Here is a 22,619-nt window from a genome sequence, read left to right as displayed (position 1 = left end):
AATCTGACGTGTCTGTTTTGAATTAATCAGGTGCAATCTATCCCTAACAACCCGCTTTAAAGTTTTCTCTAAATCTGACCACTAAACTGGCCCTTTTCTCCTGATGGGGGAGTGTTGGGGCCTTTTCACACACTCCCTAAATTACAATATTCTTAATTTTCTCTATAATAAACTGCCTCTGGCCTTGAAACTAGAAGAGGTTCTGGGATTTCAGGGAAGGCTCAGGCTGCAGAAAGCACGGTGCGGGTGCGCACTCGGTGGGGTTCCTGTGGTTCTCTTATTTTGGCAGAGTTTGGGAGCCCATGCTCAACAAAGACTAGTGACTTTTGATAGCAAGATTTACACACACACACACACTCAAGCAGCACCTATTTTCTCTGCGATTCCCTCCCTCCAGTCACCCATGCACTATATATTTATGAAAACAGCAATTTCAAGCAGCTAATGAAAACATATTGGAATAAAAAGTTAAATATAAGAAAAGAGGAAATTTGGATCTAGTCTCTGAAATGTTAAGTGAAACGAGTAAAATTTGTTTTGTGACAACCCTGATGGAGAAATTGTGATCAGAGTTTATCCTCAGTGCTAGCTTTTGAAAATGTATAGGTATACACCAATACAGTTTTTGCATATTTGCAAAATATCTCATATTTACATCTAAGAAATTGCTGCAAAACCCCAGCCAGGTTTATAGCCGTAAATTCCAAATAAGCAAGTGGATTTTCTCTGGAAGCCTCAGAAATCATATGAGACTTTCTTGAATTGGCCTTTTTCAGAACAAAGGTTTTCCCCAGGCTGCTGGGCAGACATAGAGACCGCACCTAGTAGAAAACCAGAGACCTCCTGGATGTCTGCCCCAGGGAATATGCTGGCCTCCGCGGCCACGGTTGCTGACCACCTCATTGTTTAGAGTAGAAACTTTGTTTTCCCCAGTCCCGCCATCTCTCTCACTGTCTCCCCTTCTCTTTCTCTTTCTCTCTCTCTCTTTTTGTTGCCACCACAACCCCCATCCCAACACAGCCAGAACCCTCTCGCTTGGATGCCCCCCATGCCTGACTCATCCCATTCTGAATATTTCTACAAAACTGAAAGATCGCCCTGGGTGAATTGCTGGCGCAAGGGTCTAAAATCCTCAACTTTTCCATTTAGGCCTCCTCCTGTTTTCCAACCTTAAGAAGCGATGGCAGGAAGGGGGGTGGGCTGAGCGCCTGTAGCGTCACCCGGAGCACACAAGCCCAGCCACTTTGCCCAGTCCTGCTCTGACATCGGCCACCTCCCCACTCCCGACTCAGCCAGAATGAAATTGCTAAACTTGTGGCCTCTTACCTTGACACATTTCCGAAATCACTGCCAAGGGACAGCGGGCTTCTCCGCGGCGCGATGCCTGCGAGGCCTATAGAAGGCACGTTGCTTTAAATTACAACACCAATTACTTCTTGAAGGTGAGCCTGCCCCCCTTATTTTGATACTAAGGGAAACGGGACAAGTGAAATAATGTAACGTGCTGCTCTTAGTATCAGAAACGAACAAAGGCCAAGAATCGCGCAGGGGTTCCCGGCTCCCCGGCGGCTTTGACATTGATCGGAGTTGCGCCACCTCGTGGCGGCTGAGCGACTAGTCCCGGCCCGAACTTCGGCCCTGAGCCGGGAGAGGGAAGCAGGCTCTAGGCATAGACGGAGGGAAAGAATGTGCCCAGCCCGCTGCTAAAGAGATCTCATTTTTACATCTAAGAAATTGCTGCAAAACCCCAGCCGGGTTTATAGCGGCGCATTCCAAATATGCAAATTGGCCGGCCCCGGACGGGTTTACGACCACATTGTCACAGCCATCGGAGGATGGGCTTTTATAGGGCTCAGAAATCAAACCCGCGCCCGCTCGCCGCCCGCCGGCGAACAGTCCCCTGGCTAGACTCCCTCCAGCAACTTGCAAGACTTTGGTTAATCTTTAACCGTCCCAAAGGAAGTCTTTTGCTTAAATCCTGGGCTTCCCTGCCCACCCCTCCCTGCCCCCCAGGAGAGTCGTTGTTCACCTCGGTGTGTCTGTTCATCAACCTAGACATTCATCGAGGGGGTCTGTCCCATTCCCCTTTGAGCTCAATTTCCCCAGTCGCGCCAGTTAGACAAACACACAAACAAATAAACAAAGCAGGTCTGGGGTCTGGGGCCTCTCTCCAAATTCCATCTTCTCTGCAGCTCTGGCCCTGCCTGGGTGGCTAGGGAGAGGGTGGGAGTAGAGGTGGGGGGTGAGCAACAAAAGGCTCTGGCCTTTCCGCCCTGCCCCTCAAGGTTATGGGTGATGTCCAAATTTAAGGCAGAAGTTCAAAGGCAGGAAACAAAGAGTAAACCGGCATCTTTCTTTCCCTAAAGGGAAAAGGCAGCCTCAGCTGGGAGCTTGGGACAAAGTGTCCATAGAGGCTCCTGAGAGTCTGCTCTTTGTACCCAGACTGGTCTCTGTCTTCCTACGGGGATCCCCAGGGCACCCTAGAGTGGTTCCACTTTAGGCCTCCTAAACCTGAGGTGAGTAAGCCCAGCCTGGGATCAAGCTCATTGACCACCTCAAGCCCCAGGGCTTTCTCCCAGGCCTCTGTCCAGCCTGAAGAATGAAACCCCCAATTCCAGGTCCTGAGATACCCCATTCATGGGACCCCCAATTCCCCAAAGGACCGCCATGACCAGTCATCTTGTCTTCCCAAACTTGGCTTCTAGTGGAGTTAAAACCCTAAGTTATCTCCCCACCTCCTCAGAGGCCTGGTAACTTGCCCCTTTTGTGGGGTGGGAGGGGGTGGGGGGCAGACATTTGGCAGTAAAAGGCAAACAGGAAGAGGAATGTCACACCAGAACCCAGTACTCAAGTTTCCAGTCTTTATTTTCCTTGTGCCCTGTCGCCTGATACATGCTGCGACGTACGTGGTGGGTGAGAACGGAGGACAGGCCAACAGTCCTGTTACAAACAGAGCCACCAGACACTTCTTAAAACAGGGAGGCAGAGGAGATTGAATGGGAGGGTGCCTGGCTTTCTCGGCTGAGGTCCCCAGACCCTGGAGGGCCAAACTACTTCAGAGCATCCTCCTAATGCTTTCCCAAACATTGCAAGAAATTAAAAAGATCATTCCTAACACCCTTCCCACCCCTCCAACACCCCAAGGAAATCAACTAATGGCAAAATTTAAAAAGTATTCAAACAAAATAGGTTACGGTTCTTTTATTTACAAGTCTTTTGAACACCATCCCTGTATGAAGCGTACATTCAAATATTTTTTTTTAGCAGTGAGTGAGTTTAACCGTGGAACACTGTAAACAGAGCCTTTAAATATTCTCTTCATCATCTTTTTCCCTCTCTACGTTGCATCTTTTAAAATTCGCTTTGGTTCCTGCAGGGAAATATATATAATATAATATAATATTTATTTTTTAAAATAATTCCAAACGCTCTTGAGCTCTTGGAAGGTTGCTGGAAGCTTCCAAGCTCAGTTCTGGGGCACGAAGGGCAGAGTGCGGTGCCAGACTGGGTGTTTGGGGGACTCAAGCCCCTCATAGCTGGGGACCGCTGGCCATGCCCACTGTTCTGCTGAGCAAATCCAAGCTTCAGTTAAGTGTGGCAGAGGCTTTCCCAGGCTGCTGCACTCCACAGGCATTTCCTGCAGAGATCTTGGGGCCAGAGGCCTGGGTGCAACCTCTTAGCTTTTTGATGTCTTCCACCTCGGGAAAGGTCTGCTCTGCGACCAGGCTTTAGGCCTGAGTGGCAGTCCAGGAAGAAGACCCTCAGTGGTAGGAAAAATTAGGTGGGCTCCAGGAGGCGAATTCTAGAAGCTCAGGCCTCGGACAGTGCGGTGAGTGGCTACGAGGGGTGGAGAGCTGCTAATGCCACCTGGAATTGATTTTTCCCCCCTCCAGGATCAGCAGCCCTCTCCTACCTCATAGCCACCTCTTAGTCCAGCCATCTTTCACACTGGCTTTGGAAAGCAGCCCCACTCCAGACATCTAGGAATCCTCCCCCCTTCCTCCTGCTCCTGTCCCCAAGCTGAACGGGGTTTCAAGATTGAATAGCTTCTTGACGCAGGGGTCCTGGGGGTGGGCAGGCTCCATGTGGAGGGTCCTGGGCCCAGGTCGATCTCCAGGGCGCTTGGCAGGAGGCCCAGTCCTGATGGAGACCACACCCAATCCAAAGCTCCACAGTCTCCAAGAATGAACCGCCAGGGGTCCCAAACCATTCATTCTAGTTGATGAACAACTCTCCAAATCCAATTTCTGTTAGGAATCTTAACCACAGATGCCCAAGAGAGTCCCGGGGCTGCCTTCTTAGAGGCTGTCTCCATGCAGCCTCCCCTCTTTTGCACATCTCTCTTCTTCAAAAGTCACCATGAGCCTTGACCTTGTCAAGGGCAAATCTGCATATAATCTCCCACGTATGAAGCCCCTAACCCAATTCCAGCTGTCTGGAGCCTTAGAGGAGCGGGTTGGCCGAGTAGTACTGTAAACGGTCTCTGTTAATTTTTTTTTCCTTCATTCTCCTGTTCTGAAACCAGATTTTGACTTGACGGTCGGTAAGGTTGAGCATACGGGACAGCTGCAGGCGCTTCTCTTTGTTGATGTAGACGCTGAAGAAGAACTCCCGCTCCAGCTCCCGGATCTGGTACTTGGTGTAGGGGCAGCGCTTTTTCCTGGTGCGTTGGCCACCTGTGGAGAGAGAAAGAAGTGGGGAGTGAGCCAGGTGTGGGGGCTGCAATCCATCCTGTAACCCCAAGTGGAGGAAAAGGGCTGGCCCCTGGGACTGGAGGCCCTGTCCTAGCCCCATCAAATTCTCCTCAGTCCCCTGCCTTCAGGTTCCTACTGCCAGCTGGGGACAGGCTGCAGGCGGAGACTCAGCCCCAGATAAAAGCCAGCTCCCTAGATAGGCCCCCAGGGAAGCTGCTCATGCTGCCCCCGGAGCAGAAAGGAGGGCTTCTTACAGCAACAGGCGGGTCGGTGCCCCAGAAGCGGCTTTCAAAGCTGCCCAGAGGGGGTCGCCGGCTGCCTCCAGCCCCGCCAGACTAAACAAACAACGGCCAGTGGACATTTCACCTTCCAGCACCTGGGCGGCCGGCTCCGGAGGCAGTAAAGTCGACCCCAGCCCGAGTCTTTCCCGGCTGCGACAGGGACTCGGCCCTCCTCTAGCATCCTAGGCCGCTGCTGGGTCTTTGTCAGCCTGAGTCCTGGCCACCAGCTCCTGCCTCCTTGACCAGCCTCCTGGCTTCCGCGAGGTGAGGAGGTGGCAGCGGAAGCCCCCTACCATGGGCCTTCCCTGAGCACCACGGCCACACAACCATCCTGGTCCCTGGCAGGGCAGGGGTGCTGTTTTAGATACAGTGGAGGGAAGAGGGGTTTCCTAAAGCTGCGGGCAGACTCGACTTGCTCCCCTTTTCAATAAAACTTCACAGGACGGAGAGGAAAAAAAAAACCCGCTTTTGACAGATTGAATAACAACTGTGAGTAACATGCAGTGGGACAGAAGGCGGCACGTAATTGCCACCGCGCCGGAGGAAAATGGCTTCCTTTGGATAAAAAGGCCAACTTTGGCTTAATTTGTTTCTTTTAATATATTGCTCGAGCTAAGCGGGCTATTTTATCTGTTAAACACGCTCCTAGCGCCATCGTTAAAGAGCGATGCCTTTGAATCCCGGCCGGGACTGGCGTCCCGGCGCAACACATGGCTTTTATAAAAATCTCCGGATTACCTCGCTATCAAAGGCTCCCGGAGCCCTTGCAGGGGGAATTTACGGGCGCCCACCTCCGGCTCCCCAGCCCGAGCTGGCCCCGAGCGGGGTCGAGCTGCTGGGCTTGGGACCCAGAAGGGAAAAAAGGGAAAAAGGGAGTTGTGTGTGTAGGGTTCTTTTTTTTTTTTTTTTTTTTCCCCTTTTGGTTTTTTTTTTTTTTTTCAGGCATGCCTTGGCCGGTGGGTATTTCACGGCCAATTTCAGCACTCGCCACGTGATCCCGCCTTTTATAACAAAGTTTTGTTGGGGGAAACCTAAAGGCCCTTCATAAACCTTATATGCTTATAAAACAGCATATAAAAATTTAACAGCGGTGCTGCGCTAGATTTCCAACTCCCCTTTCAGAAAGCGCGGGGCGCTGCCTTTATACGTACTGGAGCCGCCGGCCTTGTCCTCAGTGTGGCCGGAAGACGACTCGGGGCTGCTGCTGCTCTCGGGGCGCCGCCGCCGCTCCTTCTCCTCCGCCGCCGCCGCCTCCCGGCAGCCGCCGCCGCCGCCGCCGCCGTCCGAACTTGAAGTTGCCGGCGTGCCCGTGCCCGTGGCCGCTGCCGCTGCCGCCGCCGCCGCCGCCGCCGCGGAGGTCGCTGCGGCCGCTGGGGGTCCCTTCTCGGCGCTCTTGTCCCCGGGGTAGTCGGAGGAGGCGAGGTTTTCCGGGGTGCCGTAGGCCGTCTCGAAAAACTGGTCGAAAGCCTGCGGCAGGACGCCGTTCCTGCCCACGGTGCTATAGAAATTGGACGAGACGGCGGGGGTGGGGTGGTGGTAGACGTTGGCGGAGCTCTTGGCCAGCACGTCGCCAGGCACGCCGGCCGCGCTGGGCGCCTGCAGGCAGTCTCTGTGCACCAGCTCCTCCGCGGAGTAGCAGTGAGCCAGATTGCCGCGGGGGTGCCATTTAGTGGCGGGCTCAATGGCGTACTCTCTGAAGGTCACTTCGCGCACGGGTTGGACCTGGGGCAGGTTGGAAGAGTAGGAGTATGTCATTGGGCGCGAAGACGGGGTCTGGGGCAGAAAAGAAGGGAGGCTGGAGAAATCTGGACCCGAGACGTAGTAAGTACAACTTGGCAAATACATGTTAGAGGAGCAGGGACCACGCTCATCAAAATCCATCATTGGGCTACCTTGGGCTCTCCGCAGTAGCCGAGCTTAACATGATTCTCCACTGCAGCTGCCTCTTTGAAGCGGATCCGTGAAGTAGAAATTTGGAGACGTAAGCTGACGTGGAAATCTATCCCCATCCTTAGCAGGGAGGTGCTGGTCATGTGACCCGATGTTGAAATTGACAAGCTGCGAGCTGGTCCGGGCCTTTTTTTTTTTTTTTTTTTCTCCCCCCCTTTTCCTCCCCCCCCCCCTCTCCTTCCCCGGCTTCCTTTCTTTGTAGCCACCTCAGGGGAAGCAACAGATCGTCACTCGGTGTTCTCACCGAAAGCACGTAATCGCCGGTGTAACTCATGTTGGCTGGGGGGCCTCCCGGCGCGCGGCAAGGCTGAGGTGCGCCCCATGCCGCTCGCTTGTGCTCAGCTGCACGGTGCTGGCCCTCAAGTGCGCCGAGGGCGGTGAGAGAGCTCAACTCCTGCCACCCATCACTCCCTGGGTGAGGGATGCCCCAGGCTGGGGGTGGCCGGGTGGGAGCTCGTGGCTGTGTGGCCCGTGCGCGGTCCTGGAATCTATTCTCCTGGAGGCTCGCGTTCGCACCTCCTTCGCTCTCCCCCTCCCACAAGCTTGCTCTGGGAACCACCTCTGTCTCCGACTCCGGCCGGACCCCTTCGGGGCCAGGGTTCGCAGCCGTGGATGTGCCTGCCTCGTGGCTTGCCCGATTTGCACGGTGACTTGATTACACGCTCGCACTCATGGTCACTTCCGAAGCGCTTTAGTGCCTTCCGTCCCTAAACCGCCAACAACCAGGGCGACTTCCCCCGCGGTTTGTCAGTCATCTGCAAGTCCCGGAAGGGCCTTCGTCTTACCCGGGATCCACCTCCACTTCATCCTCCCTGCCGACCTCCTCACTTCACCCCCTGCCCTTGAAGAAACCTCTTCATCCTCGCTGCCTGCCGGGGGTTCGGAGTTGCTCCGCGGAGCCAGAGGCGTGGGGGCTGCGCCACTGTGCACGGGTCCGCCCGCCTGCCTGGTCTTCTGGAGCTGAGGACTTGGGAAACCATGCAGTGGAGGCGAGCCTTGGGCTTCTTAGAGGCGCTGACATCCGAGGAGCCTTTTCCTGGGTATGCTGCACCTTCCGGGGGCCCACTAGGCTGCCAGCGGAGCTGCAGAGCTGAAGGAGAGTGGGGGCAGTGAGGAAGGAGGCTAGGGCCAGGGAACTGTGGCTGAGAAAGGGGTAACACGCCTCCTCTCCTTCCTTGCAAAGCGTGAGAGCCAGTGATGTGCAAGCAGAAACTGAGAAGGCTCCGCGCCTTTTCTGCCTCTCAGCCCACAGAAGGAACACAATGCTAAAGAAAAGAGCCATGCTTCCCAAACCCCTGGCACTGTGGGTGACAAGAACACCCTGAAATGGCTAGGTTTGAGCCAAAGGCAGAGACAGGGGTCGTAACTGCTAGTAGGAGTCTAGCTTTCTTGGGAAAAGGAAAGAAAAAAACATTAAGATGGTGAAAAATGCTTGCCATCCTGCAGGACTGAATGATCGTCATTTGGGAGAAGTAAAAGAAGAGGGCATAGAGCAGCCAGGCAGGACTGGGGACTGGGAGGGGCCCAGAAGCCTTCCCACACCTATCTTCTTGGAAGGAGCTGGATGTCACTGAAGGAAAGTCGAAAAATGAAAAAGGATAACCTTTTCCCTTTCCCCATCGAGGAAATAGCTGAAGGTATTTATATATCTTGGGGAGATTTAGAGTATAAACTCTAAGATCTTTGGTATTTAAGTGTCAACATCGATTTATTTATTTATTGCTGAGCTGACTGTAACTGACTCAATAACAAATCTAATCATGTATTGCACTGGAAAAGAACTATTCTTATTATGTATTTTCTCCAAATGATGGCCCACCGTTGCATGTGAATACCCGCTGTAAATATCAATAATATCAAGTAATTACTCTGCAGTGGAGTAAACCAATTTATTTGCATTAATGTTTATGTGGCTTCTACTCCCTTCCTTTACAAGGGTTGCTTATCACAAATCAAACTACTCGGGCACATTGGTTTAATGAACTCTTTATTCAGGATTTGCTGCAAGAACTTTCATACCCCTTGAATCCCCGAGAGTTAGACTTGAAATTATTTGTGCATCTTTAGCTGGACATATTTGTTCACTGTGGCTTGTACAGAGGGCAGCAGCGGTGTGAGTGAGAAGGTCTGGTGGGAAGGAAGGTTGCTGGGGAAGGGCAGCCTGAGACCTCCTAAAGCTGGGAATCACAGTTACGGGATTGCCCTGCAGCGAAAAAACTTCGATTTCCAGCAGTGACCAACAAGGCAAAATATTTATTTCTCCACAGCATCTCTTTCTTGGAGACAGAATATACAAGGGAGAAGGAGAGGTTTGTGAACAGTACTATCTGAGCTGTTCCCTGGCTTGATTTTGGCTTTCCCAAACTATCTCCCAGCAGCCCACCCAGTCCCCGCCACCCCGACCCTCGAACAAAAGGAATGCTTGAGGGGTTTCAGTGACTTTGCCATAACAAAGGCGCCACCATTTCGGGGCTTGCCCCGCCCCTGGGTGAAGGCAAACAAATTCTTGCACTTGTATTAGGGCTTTTAAGACTATAATTGAACCCGGGGGCGTCTAGGAGAACCGAAAACAGTTCTAGACAGACCTGGGGTTTTATAGCAGTTTTGGCAGTCAACTTCAGCTTGTGGCTGAGCAGACCGGCTGCGGTGGCCCGCCAGCGGGGGACGCCAGGCCGCCTCCCCCAGCGGCACGCAGCCCCTCTCCTAATTAGATCGTTTTCCCCCTTGGTCCCAGGAAGAGGGGTTCCTGGCAGAAAGGTCAGTATGGGGATATATGCTGTTCTGCTTGATCAATGCCTCCCTGGTCCTTGAGAGCCAAGCGGAGAGGGTGCCAGCAGGTCTGGATCCCATGGGTGTCTGCAGGAGACAAAGGCAAATTTCCGAGGAAAGGCTAGGTGGAGGAAGGCTCTCTCAATGTGGTCGGCCGGGCAGTTCAGAAGGCTGTACCAAAGCGGGGTGCCAGGGGGGACACACAGCCTGGTAGAGGGCATGTGGGGGTGCTGCAGTGAGGATGCAAGCAGGGAAAGTCTTTTGATGCCAGGAGAAGAGAAAACGCCGGGAGTGTCGAATGCTTTTACTTCCCCAGCAAAGACAGGAGGGGGGGCTCCGATCCCCAAGTCTTCGCACTGTTTCCAGCTTTGCCCGCTCCTGCCCCTCTTGCCTGGAACATCCTGGCAGAGTGAATGTTTGCATGGGGTAGGGGGCAGGTAGTTGGGGGGAGGGTCGCAGATCCGAGAATCAGACCAAATCTGGGGAAGCCGGGGACGTAGAGGTGCAGCTCCTCAGTTTTGACTTTGCTCTGAGCCTAACCGACTCTTCCGCTTTGCAGGAGACCCAACAGCCGGAGGGAGCCCACCCGGCTCAGGGGAAGACCTGACGGGTGCTAAGCCCACCCTGGAAAGCCAAGTCCGAGATGCATTTCTTGAGGAGATCGGGTGGGCAAGGCTATGACATTGGCCCTGGCGGCTGGTTGTCCGTGAACCCTTCTTTCTCAGGAGCTCCACAGCGCGGGGCCATCTCCAGAAAACAGTCTTCAGCATGTATTTCCTTTTATCCTCAACCCAGAACCCCACGGCAGCTAATGCAAAAGGCCAAAAATGTTTTGGAGGAAGAAAAACAAAGGCAGGAAGTGGCGGCGGCCTGACGGTGCGTGTGTGTCTGCGGAGAAGGGAGGGAGCCTTTTCAATCTCTTGTTGTTTTTCCAAACTTCAAGGTCTAGGCAGCCCTTGCAGGGCCGGGCCCTTTCGCTCCTCAAGCAGCGTTTGGAGATGGCCACCCGGAGAGGGGAAAGCTCGCGCCCGCGCCAGCCTTGTCAAGCGGAAACGGCTAACGAGGCGATTTGCTCAGCAAAGCAGACCAAGCCTTTGCAAGGCTCCGTTTGATTTGGCCCTAAATGGGAGGAGGGGGGTTTGAGGGGTTCGGCAGTACCTCCTGGATTCTCCTTGCTGGGGCTGAGTGCACCCTGGTGGGGATGATTCCTGTGTCCTGCGCTCCACCCACCCTCCTAGGCAAGATACTGGAATAAATTGTGTCCAGGTGCCTCTGCCCAGCACTGCTGCCTCCACTTGTTTTTGTAGCTGAAGGGTGCCTGCTGGCAGAACCCAGGCTGGGTAGCCGTGGTGTGGTCAGTGCACACCAGAGCAACGTGAGCCTTTTTCACTGGGGGGTTGTCATGCTGGGGGCGTTTCCAGCCCAGTCATTCAAGGGGCAGGAGCTGAAAGGACTGTCACTTGATAGGCAGCTTAACACCTGCTCACTCCAAGGGGGAACAGAGCAGTGGGCAGGGAGCAACTCCAGACTCTGGGGTTCCCAACCCCAAGTGGCACCGCTGCTGAGATGCCCTCTTTTCTCCTAGGTGCCAGCTTGGGTACTGGGACTGGCCCATTGACCCCCAAATCTGAGAACCTGAGGCCCCCAATACCTGCCCTTGCAGCCCCTTGACTGCTCTGCTTGTAGTCAATAGTGTGAGTGCCAACCCCGGGCTGCCAGCTCACCGCATTCCCTCCTTAGCTGATCCTGTCTCCCAGCAGCTCCTGCTCACCTGTCTCCCCATTCTCCTCTTTCCAGCAGAGTCTCTCCTTCTGCAGCATCCTGCCTTTTCTGATACCCCTCCTAGGCTGAGCAAGAACTGAGGTGCCACTGGAGGGCACCCAGTACTCAAGCACAGACAAAGAGGACTATTAGGGTCCTGACCCACCCACCCCATCCCACCCCTGCCCCCCGGCCAGTTTAGACCTCCTCCAGGGATCTGAACTAGATTTCTTACCTCACTCTTCTGAACACTCCATTGCAAGCCTCTACCATGTCCTTTTTCTCTTTCTCCAGTACTCCCTTCTTCTCTTTTTGGGACCTAGCTCCTGGACGGCAGCCAGCCTCGGAGGGATCAGGCTCACTGGACAAACCAAAACTCACTTGGAAAGATCTACAGTCATTTACCTATGGATCACTTAGGCCCCCCCCTTTTTTTTTGCCTTTTCTTGTTGGAGCCCCTAGCTACCTCAGTCCCTAAATGTCACACCTATTTCTAGAAAGCGCCACAGAAGACTATTTCAACCCCAGTGACCATATTGCACACAGGTGCAAAAGGCAACTGGTGGCCCAGGGTAAAAACAGCCACTGAGTCTTTTGTAGGGATGGAGGCCAGGCTTCTGTTTGGGAGCTGTCTCCGTCCAGGTGGGAGGTGTCTGGAGGTGTGTCTTCCTCCATGGTGGTTCTGGGTAATGGGCTGTTCGTGAAAGTCCAAGACATCTCCCAGTATTTGTTCTCAGGAAACAGTCTACTGGCAGATCATGGCCGATCTATCACATTTCCAGGCACTGTCCAGAGGTGGCACAGAGGCTACGATGAGATATGAGAAGACCCTCTCTTTAATACTAGGTGGAGGCAGTGGTTAACTTATTGTCCCCTTGGCTTGGTGAGGCACCCTCCTGTCTACCAGCTCCTTTACCCTTCCCTATAGCACAGGAACAAGTAATGCCTTGAACTTGACCTTATGGTTGGTTCTCATCTGATTCACAGATTCAAGTCTCCAAGGCCCCTAAAGATCTGAAGAAGTCCACGTCCTCCCCCCGACCACGGAAGAGTGGGGCATAGGGCTCAGTTGAGGGTTTCAGACACGCAAGCGATCTGGTTATATTTAGTTTAGTAGGTCCCAAACTGATGGGAGAGAGTTACTTCCTTTGAGAAGAGCTATTTTTATTTCTAGTAGATTCATTATAAAAAAAAAAAATCCCTCCCCTCCCTTATCAAATGGGAACAAATGGAGTAGGGGAAACTTTGAAGGACAAAGCCCTGGCTCTCAGTGTCTGCTTTCCATTCTCCCTGAAACTTCTGTCCAAACGGGTTTCTGCAGCCAAGGGTATTGGTAATAAAGAGGACAAAAGAGGGCGGCCCAACCAGAAGGCAGCCCTGGCCCTCAGCTGCGCCTCACCGGAAGCCTCCATGCCCCAAGCTCCGGCTGTCTCCTCCGGCAGCTCCCCAGGCTCCTCTGTTTCTACCCCGAGGGAAGGCAGCAATCCCTGGCTCACATTCCAGACTTGAAGAGTGAGCCCATGCCCAGTGCAACCCTGCCCTAGGGGTCTCCCCTACATGCCTTTCCAGACAGTTCTGTGATGGTACCTATCCATGCACAATTCCTCCAGCTAGTATCCCCTCAAGGCCCTGCTCCATCTGTGCAGTTGGGTTAAAGCCCAGCTTTTCTGTCTTCTGTGAAAAAAAGATGAAATCCTTTGCAGGGTTTGATTTACCTGGAACAATAAGCTCAGGGCAGATCCCGCATAAGCTATCTGTTTATCACTGGGCCTGATGTGAGACCTGCTACAGGCAAGCTGTGGGCAGAGAGCAGGGGCTCCCACCCGGCCAGAACACAGCTACTGGGTTTAGGGGGACCCTGGAGTCGGGGATTTTTACCTTTAGCAGAATGCACCTCACTTCTTGGCCCAGATTTTAGGCAGGAGAAGAAGAGCATCAAAGTGCACAAAGCATCAGCCTGCACTTGAAGGAGCGACCTGGATTCAAGGACCTTAAGAGAGGTTCCCAGCAGGGTCCTTGCACGGCTATCCTATTCCTGGCCCTGCTGGCCCACAAGCCCTGCGGGTCCGTGTTTCTGCCCGAGCCCAGAACTCGGATCCAGCCACATCCGCTCTCCTGAGCTTGCAGGCGCTGCCTCTCGCCCGGGTTAGGCCTCCACCGGCTCCGAAGTCTCCTGGACTCGCTCTTCCAGGACTCGACGGGGACATAGCCTGGGCCAATCCTGGCTTCGGGAACTCCTTTTCAGTCGGCCTGGGAGCGACGGAGTTGGAAGCCAGGAAAGGAATCCAGCCTCCAGTCCAAGAGCCCGGGCTGTCAGAACCTGCTTGCAGCCGGCCAAGTGTGGGTCCTGCGCCTTCCTGCGTCTGCCGCGGCCCTGACGGTAGAGGCGGCCATGGTGCGGAGGACTTGACCTTTGTGGAGCTAGGGGAGGGCCCTCTCTGAGCTGCGGGGAGGGGGGATTCTGCTGTCTCCAGCTTCTCCCACCCAATAGCAGCCCGAACAACCCACGCATGCTGCGCCGCTCACCCACACTGCCCCCTCCACTTCGTGCAGTATCTGCAGACCTGCAGCCGAAACAAAGCCCCCACCAGTGCGCTCACCTCCTTTTGCGAGCTCTGGTCCCCAACTCCCCTAGGCTAAAAGGCTCAGAGCTAAAGCCAAGCGGTCCGAGGCCCTGCCCAGCACCTCCTTCTCTCTTTTGACCCCAGCCGCCCTCAGCCCATGCCAGGGTACTACTTTGGGTGCCAGCCGGGCCCCCGCCGGTGCCAGCTTCCCGGGAGCGGGGTCTTGGGGGCGGGTTGCTGGCAGCGCCGGACCTATGGCAGGGCCGAGCCGCAGAGGCGCTGGGCGCAGCGAGGCCCAAGGCTGCTTCCCGGCGCAGGCCCAGGCCCAGGCGGAGACTCGGGGCTGCCCGGAGCGCCCGGATTCGGGTCCACCGCGTGGTCCTGCGCGCCCAGCTCGCTCTCGGCTCCCTCGGATGTCACCCCACCCCTCGGCCCGGGGCTTAGGAAGCGGAAGTATTTGTTAGACAAAAACACGGTTTCTTTTCAGCCCGTCTCAGAACCTCTTTTAGAGAAAATGCTCCTGTCAAGTTTTATTTCCCGTGCAAACCACCTTCCACGCTGCCAAGAATTAAGACCGGGAGAGATTAAATACCCGATTATTCTCTCGGGGAGGGCGGGGCGGGGCGGAGAAGCGGGCACCCGCACAAAACACTCGTTTGAATCGGCTTGTTCTCATCAAATAACGCCTCGAGGGCCCGCGAAGGCCCGCTCTCGGGCGACCGTGACGTCAGCCTGCAGCTGCGGGGCGACTCCCCGGCGCGGGTGCCCGGCCGGGCCCTCCGGGGTCCGCCTGGCGCGGGCCTGCGGGTCCGGCGCCTTGACCTCGGCCCGACGCCCCGCTGCGCGCCTCCTCGTACACACAAGCCTGCGGCGCAAGGCCGGCTCCGTTAGGGTTTGAGCCTCCATTTTGAGGAGACGGTTCATTTAGAAGCCGGGAGGATTCTGAGCGTCGCCTCTGCCCCGGGGCGCGACTTGCGGCGGCGCCTCTCCGGCGGCTCCACCGCCCCGCACGCGGGCGAGCCCCGCGCCGCGCCCCGCCGCCCGCGAAGGCTCTAGCGTCCGGGAGAGGCGGCGGGAATGCGTTCCGCCTGCTGGGCCGGGCCTTCCGCGGCGCGACGGAGCCGGGCAGAAGGGACATCGACCGTGACAAGGCCTTAGCGGCTTCCGTGGAGGGGTTTTCCCGCGCCAGCGTCTTTTCTCTTCCGTTCAAAAATCAGATTAAAAAGAGCGAACACCTCGCAGGCATTCGGCGGCGCTGGGTGGATGTGCGACGGTTGCAGCAGCCCCTCAGAAAGTGGGTGTTTTCATAAAGAACGAGGCCGGCTGTTATTTACCCGGCGGCGTAGCAGCTGAAAACTTCATTATTGCCGGCGGGTCCTAAAACCTAGGCATAAATCTCCCCAGGCCGCTTGGAGAACGCTACGTCGCTGCTTATGAAAAATGGGACGTGGGCCACTCGCTGCACATTTCTCTGATTCTCCAGGTCTTGGGCTGCTGACACGCATTCGATCAACTTTAAAGGAATGCGCATAAATCAGGGAGCCCCTAGCCTCTCTCGCGTAGAGGTCCGCAAATCCTGAAGGGCTGCCTCTGAACCCACCAGGTCCGGGCTTTAGCAGTCCGGGACAGCGTTCGTCTCCGCTTCGAAACTCGGGAATTCGTAGAGAGGGAGCGAGACGCCGCATCTTCACCGAACCCTCCAGACACACGCAGCAGGGTGTGATCTGCACGCACATTATAAGGTGAAATCTGTGTCATTAACTACCCGCACACATACGTATCACCCCAGCTGAATTTCACTGCCTCGTGAGTTTTTAAGAAAACACTTCAATTAGGTTGAGTTTTTTAAAAAAGAATACTTTTTCTTCCCCCTTCTTTAAAAATTATTGCTTCTCTGCGTGTTTTTTTTTTAAACAATTTAAACGGATGGCTTCAGTTCTGCATCAGGTATAAATAGTAGTTAAATGCAAAGTGACATTTTACAATCATCCACTTCAAATACCTTAATAAATTTGACAGAATTAAGAGCATATGGGAAAAGTGGGTGTTTTTTTTTTTAAGTCCCACGTTTACAATTTTTCAAATGGTAGGCCATTACAGGATTAAAAATCTTTGCAAATTTAATAGATGAAAATGGTGTCTAGCTGTTTCCATATTTACAATGTGTTGTTCAGAAAAGGTTTCCCTTTTAGGAAAAAATAAATTTTGAATCAGCTATTCCACAACACTATCCTGGTGTCCCATGTCATTATTCTTACATAGAATCCTCCTGGATGTCTTCTTTTCTAAAGGTTTAGGCTAATTGCTATTCGGGCATTCGGGAACCACCATAATCCATGTTTGCTTCAGGTTATCGGGTACATCCATGGGAATTTTAAAGAAGAGGGGAGTTAGGTAAGATGGACATTATTAACAACCCTTTTAGAACAGGGAAAGACAAAAACACAAATCCTGACATAACTTCTGTCATTAGTTTCAAAAACCGAAGAGAGAGAAAAAAAAGAAAACTACTACTTTACCCAGAGTTCCTGCGATGGATTGTGGAAGGGGCGGTATCCCGGCTGCAGAGCTGCTGTTGGCCTCCTTCCTAGGCCTGAGGCTCAGAATATTTCTTACATCTAAAGAAAAATATCCCCCGTCAACAAAAGAGTCCCCTTTGGAGCTGTTCCGCAAACACACAGTATGATCCAGTTTTCAGGGGGATTTTCCACCACTTTAAACATTTGGGCTCGATGGCAGCTCATTTAGAAAGGGAGTGAGTGCTGGGGCACACGATGTGGGGAGCTTGATCTGAAGAATTATTTTCATTTGTTTCCACAAGTGGAGTGAAAATCCACTTTCAGGACAGCAAAACTGGATTGCACTTCACAATCCCATTCCATATGTACGTTTGCAAGACCATGCTGATTCTGAGACAGCTTTAGAGATTCTATAATTCTCCACCTATAAAGAAGCTCTAAGTCTTCAGGTTGGGGAGGTTTCCGTCAGCCAGGTTTCTAACCAACCAATATTTTTTCCCATAAAATGCTAAATACAGTTTTTTGACTCACAATTACTTTCCTCTGACATAAAGATAAAATTAACCTCATCTCAAAATGTCTGCATCCTAAGGCTCCTGGTTCCACCAACACACACATACATATATATCTCTATATATGTATATATAGAGATACATATATATATAGACTATATAGATATATCTATATGTATCTATATAGACATATAGTATGAATTTAACAAAACACATCACCCTCTGTGTATATTAACTATGAAACATACATATGTATTATTCATGACTCTAAACGCAGCACCTGATGTGTTGTTGTTGGGGGCCAGTAAGTAGTAGATACAGTATTTACTATAGTTTTGATGGTGATTGTTAATATTAAATGTATCTATTTCTTCCACAAATCAAACAGCAGCTTCACAAGCTCCGGTATAAGATTGCACACACCACCCAGGAGCAGCACCCAGCTCTGAGCTATCCAGGATAACTCTCCTGCATCCATATTACGGTCATGTTGTAGATATGAGATCTTTAAGCTCTCCATACTGACCTCTTAAGAGGTGAGTTTCTTTGAATTTCTGAAATGTAACTCTAGAACTCTAGAGTTAGTAAGGCATCTGAAACGTTTTATTTGCCGTATAGACTCCCCTATAGCTCTAATTAGGATGGTAGACCACCTTGGAGGGTGAGGGCCAGGAAAGAATGGTTATTTAAGAACACCTTTTAGACTGTAACAAAAATGTACAGCTTTAAAGCAGATCTGCAGAAATCTGATGCAGAGCAAGCATTGTGAAGACAAATCATACTTGGCCATTAAAGAAAAGGAGCACAACTTCATCATGGAAAGTACATTTTGTACCTCAACTCTAGAAATCACCTTAAATTATAACATCTTGGGTCATCGGTAATTAGTGATACTATATCTGTACAGATTCTACAAATATATATACAAGCACACACGAGCACCGATATGCAAATGTATACATGTATACACATATATAATATATATTCACATATATACAGGCACATGTATAACTTACATATATTCAAATTTGTTCCATCTGGAGCCAAAGAAATGAGTACTAAATCTCTAAAACAAGGAGTCAAGGAGGTAAGACCTTTTGAGTCCCTTGAAGCTGAAGAATTACAAGGAAGCTTATCAACGCGAGGTGGCGCCCTTGATCTACTAATCCAGCCGAGGCCAATTCATGAGCTGTCAAAAGTCAAGGTCACAAATTGTCTTTTTTCGTCAAGGTCAAGGTTTAAGGCCTTTCCTAGTCCTGTCATTTCAACAAATATCAAAACCTGCCCTTTCAGACACATGCAGACCCAACAGCAGATTTTAAAATACTACAGCCTGGGCATCACTGATACTCAACAACTGGTTTTCATTTTCCACAGTGAGCCTGGAAATTTCTACTCTCTCTTCCTCCTTTCTTCTTTCTCCTTTTCAGAAAGCTTAAAACTTTAACTCTCCTGAAGCACTTATCCAAATTTTTAGGATTTTAGTTATGAGGGATTTCTCCTTTTGCTTAAAAAATTTGTAGTGAAAAAAAAAAAAAAAGGCTGAATAGTAACAGAAAAGAATGGTCCTTGGTTTGTATAGGACAAACCCCGCTCCTTTTCTTTCTGCGCAGTGCACGTTTAGCTTGGAAAATAACGAGTATTTCCTTCAGATTTTAATGGCAGTGACTATTTAATTACCATAATTAATACTTCTATATCACTATCTACAGGTCTAAGGTTCTTTTTCATTATTATTTTTAGTAGAAATGTTTGAAAAGCAGGTGCACAAATACATTTTCACAGTGTGCTGAATGTCTTTATTTACAAGATAGCATTTTATAGTGAATGTGAACAAAATGAATGTGCTGGTTGAAATAACTGCTTGATTAAAAATATGCTGTAAAGATGAATCCCTAAACTTCCTAATGTAGTCTTATAACACAATAAACAAGGAAAAAATACTAATCCCTTAATAGTTCAAAATATAGAATGTAAACATCTAAATGTTTCAGGGGAATGGATTTCCGTTCTGAGTTTTCTAAAAAATAAAAAAAGCAAAATTACTCTCCAGCAAAACGTTTAGTAAATATTTGGAAATACCATTTTAAATGAAACATGAATTCTCTTCAAACCAAGTTTCACCATGTTGGGGCGGACCTCTCAGGAGATCTGATAAAGTGAATTCTATGAAACATTTGAGGCTTTAAATATTTTTTTAAAAAAGTTATTAAATTCTTTGGAAAGCAAATTCTATCAAGCAGAAAATATAATCCAAATGCCACAAAATATGGCTGTTCTAAGCAATTTAAAATTATTGTCAGAAGGGCATTCCCAACCTGGGGTTTCCTTGTAGCCTCAAAGGCTCAGCTGGTTGTATTTACTACCAAGACAAATGATCCTCAGAAAAGCCTTCTCTCCCTTTTTTCATTGTAAATAGCCCAAGATCATTATTGCAGTACCTTCTTCTCTCTCCCCTTCTAAATCTATACATAAGATGTTTTGCAGACAGAATATACAACGATGGTAGGAATTTCACTAAGATTTACCTGAGCAGTCACTTAACATGCAAAGGGGATGGCAATGGCGACCCAAGAACAAACAGATGTTTACAACAGCCTCTTGCTTTTGTAACCAGCTTTTGGATTATTACTATAACACAGTATCTTGAAATATTATGGTCACATAAATACTTACAAGATTTCAGTAAATACGTAACTTATCTGAAATTGCATATTTGGGGGCTGACATTTGACTCTAGAGTTTGTCATTTAACGGTCTGGTGGGGTTGGCGGGAGAACTGGAAGTCTTTACCTTTTCTTAGAGCAAAGTTTTAAAAGAGTTGTAGATTCCACCAAGGAGAAAGAGATCCCCCTTAGGAAAGCAAAATGCCAGTGTCTTTCTCTTTCTCTTTCCCATTCTTCAATTATTATTATTAAGAATTACGTTCATTATCTGGGCAAAGCAACCAGTTCTGAAGCATTTCTTCAAGTTGCCCTCTTGCTCCACTTTTAATCCATTAACTAGTGGTCTTCAGTTTGTTGATGACTTTTTTCTCTTTGACTCTCCGGTTCTGGAACCAGATTGTAACCTGCCGCTCAGAGAGATTTGTTGTGGCTGATATCCGCCTCCGTTTGTCCTTGGTAATGAATTTGTTTGTAGCATATTCCCGTTCCAGTTCTTTTAATTGCACCTTGGTGTAGGGGACGCGCTTCTTTCTCCCCCGCCTGTAGGAGCTGGCATCTGAGGGATGAGAGACCACGTCTGGAAGATAGGGAAGAAGGCAAGTTACACAGGGATCACACCCAGGCCAGGATACAGGCGACAGCTCAATCTGAGCTACCCCCCCTTGCTGCGCTCAGCTGCCCTTTGCCATGCATTGCACAATCCAGCCTTCCACTACAACCTGGAGGGTCGGTGGTGAGGGTGGTTAGGTCTGCACTGAAATGAAATCGCCTAGGACTCCAATGACCACCCCAACCGGGCCATCCTGTCCGCACAGCGCTCTGGGTTCCCTTGATCTCCCGCCTGGCCCAGCGGCCCACACCTTAGCGCCAGAGGACAACACTTCTATGCCTGACTCCTCTCTGTACACCCCAAGCCCCAACACTTGATGCTTCTACAGTGAAGCCATTTCGAGAGAATGATTACGGGCAATTTGGGAAACAGTTTCCAGGTCAATTTTCCATCCTTAAGTCGATGTCAAGGGCTGGGGAGGGCGGGGCGCAGAGGGAAAAGGGAGCCCGCCAGGGTCCCACAAGCTTCTTCCCAGCCCTCCCTCACCCAGGGAGAGCCAGGAGCCAGCCCAACTCAAGGGCAGGCCGGGCCGCGCCAGCCAGCCAGGGTCGGGCGCCCAGGGGTGCAGCGCCCCCAGGACAGGCCGGGGTAGGGGAGAGCAGAGGGGCAGGAGGGTGACTCGGGAGCGAGCGGCAGAGAAGCTGGAGCGGAGCCGGAGGACCGGGGTTGAGAAGGGGGCGCCATTTACCGGGCAGAGTGGACTTCCAGAGATGGGGAGGCTGCGCCTGCTCTTTGGGGCAGTACATTTGGCCGTTCCAGCCGTTGGGCAGCGCCCAGGGCTGGTAGCTTTCCATGGGAAGACCCAGGGGCTCGTGGCGCGACTCGCCGGGGCCCCCCAGGCCGGGCACCACCGGCATATCCAGGTAGCCAGGCACGGGCTGATGGTGGTGGTAAGGCCCGGGCGCGTAGCCTTGGTGGTAGAAGGCGAACTCCTTAGCGCGGGAGCTGAACTCATCCGCCGCGGGTCCGGCGGTATCCATGTACTTGTCAGCGAAGGCGGCCGCAGCGGCGGCGGCCGAGGCGGGCTGCGCGCACGACTTGATGGCGTTGGGGTGCGGGCCCATGCGGGCGCACGGGTAGTAGCCGCTGCCGAAATAGCCGTAGGGCAGCGCCGCGGGCCCCGACGAGCTCTGCGCCGCCGCCGAGCAGGGACTGCACTGCTTGGCGGCCTCGGCGCCCGCTGGGCCCGCGGGGCCGGGCCCTCCCGAGGACGACGCAGCCGCGGCGGCGGCGGCGGCGGCGGCGGCGGCAGCGGCAGCGGCGGCGGCCGACGGGGGCGCCTCCCCGGGCGCGCTGTTGTAGGCGGCCGCGGCGCCGGGCGCCAGGGGCGCCGGATGCGCCATCAGGTTGCGGCACTGGTTAGCTGCGGCCGCCGCGGCCGCTGCGGCCGCCGCTGCCACCGAGAAGTTGCCCCCCGCGGCCGCAGCCGCCGGGTGGGGGAAGCCCCCGCCCCCGGCCCCGGCCGCCGCCGCCGCCGCCGCCGCTGCCGCCGCCGCCGCCGCCCCTTCCATGTTCTTGTTGAGTTCGTCGGCCACCAAGCCACCGCCGTTGTCGTAGAGAAACATGACGGTGGGCTCGATCCAGCGGGGGTGGAGGAGCACGGAGGCTGTCATAGCCCGAGCCGCATGGAGAAGACCCCAGTGGCGCTGTTTTAAAAAGCCCCCAAGAAGTGAAGAGCGCGCGGCGCGGGGCCGGGGCCCGAGCGAGGGGGGCGGATCGCGCCCCGCGGGGTCGCGCCAGGCGGCCGCCCATTGGCCCGCCCCCATCCCGCTCCGCCCACGGCGTATGCAAAGCGGGCGGCTCCAACCCCGGTTCTGCGCTGTGCACCCGCGGTCCCCGCCGCCGCCCGCGCCGTCCCCAGCGCCAGCGCCCGCCGCGCGGCCGCGAACCATTCACCCAGGGGAGAGGCGGGGGAAGTGGGCGAGTGGGGGCGGAAGACGGCGGGTGGGGTAGGGAAAGAAGGGCGGCCTCCTCGCAGCTCCCCCTTCCCTTCCTCTGTCCCAGTGGGGCCCAGGGCAGAATTAGGCGGGGAGGGGACGGCGGCGCGCTGTTGCGTGGAGACCTGAAGCAGTGGGAGTAGGTCAGGTAAATCGGCGGGCGGCTGGGGATGGGATAGTAGCGAAAATGGGGCGTAGTCCAGGCTGGATGTTTCTTGGGGCCTTTGAAGCTGTTTTCTTTCCAGGTATCCGCGAGTCTTTCTGCAGTGGGACCGTAGCGTGGACACTAGCGCTTTCGGCTTCGAGAGCGTCAAGATTTTACTTCCTCCAGGGGATCGTGGCGGGGCATTTGCGGA

The 22,619-nt window shown here is 52.8% G+C and overlaps 2 protein-coding genes across 4 annotated transcripts; both read right to left on the bottom strand.

Moving 5' to 3' along the window:
• Positions 1-3,164: 3,164 nt before the first annotated feature.
• HOXA11 (homeobox A11) lies at positions 3,165-6,913 on the bottom strand. Its single transcript, XM_032872661.1, has 2 exons — positions 6,127-6,913; positions 3,165-4,676 (listed from the first exon to the last, which is right to left on the bottom strand). Exons 1-2 carry the CDS (start codon positions 6,857-6,859, stop codon positions 4,444-4,446), a joined length of 966 nt encoding a protein of 321 aa, XP_032728552.1. The 5' UTR covers positions 6,860-6,913; the 3' UTR covers positions 3,165-4,443.
• A 9,538-nt stretch (positions 6,914-16,451) lies between these two features.
• On the bottom strand, positions 16,452-22,020 carry HOXA13 (homeobox A13). 3 transcript variants are annotated; one of them, XR_004384393.1, is made up of 3 exons: positions 21,015-22,020; positions 19,844-20,293; positions 16,452-16,637 (listed from the first exon to the last, which is right to left on the bottom strand). XR_004384393.1 is itself a non-coding variant. In XM_032872639.1 (2 exons), exons 1-2 carry the CDS (start codon positions 21,937-21,939, stop codon positions 20,049-20,051), a joined length of 1,170 nt encoding a protein of 389 aa, XP_032728530.1. In that variant the 5' UTR covers positions 21,940-22,020; the 3' UTR covers positions 17,748-20,048. The 3 variants fall into 3 exon arrangements, 1 of the variants encoding a protein (XP_032728530.1); XR_004384392.1 differs by lacking the exon at positions 16,452-16,637 and adding an exon at positions 17,748-18,239 and having other exon boundaries at positions 19,727-20,293; XM_032872639.1 differs by lacking the exon at positions 16,452-16,637 and having other exon boundaries at positions 17,748-20,293.
• Positions 22,021-22,619: the final 599 nt, after the last annotated feature.

This window comes from Lontra canadensis, unplaced genomic scaffold (assembly GCF_010015895.1).
Source record: "Lontra canadensis isolate GAN:19392208 unplaced genomic scaffold, GSC_riverotter_1.0 scaffold2, whole genome shotgun sequence".
NCBI classification, from domain to species: domain Eukaryota; kingdom Metazoa; phylum Chordata; class Mammalia; order Carnivora; family Mustelidae; genus Lontra; species Lontra canadensis.
This window is presented reverse-complemented; position numbering and strand designations above follow the sequence as displayed.

Bases quoted from the DNA above. Each gene is read 5' to 3' on its own strand.
- HOXA11 (XM_032872661.1), bottom strand. From the start codon at position 6,859: ATGATGGATTTTGATGAGCGTGGTCCCTGCTCCTCTAACATGTATTTG. The intron at 4,677-6,126 runs GTACGTATAAAG...CTCTCTCCACAG, and splicing joins GGACAAGGCCGGCGGCTCCA to GTGGCCAACGCACCAGGAAA.
- HOXA13 (XM_032872639.1), bottom strand. From the start codon at position 21,939: ATGACAGCCTCCGTGCTCCTCCACCCCCGCTGGATCGAGCCCACCGTC. The intron at 20,294-21,014 runs GTAAATGGCGCC...CCTATCTTCCAG, and splicing joins CTGGAAGTCCACTCTGCCCG to ACGTGGTCTCTCATCCCTCA.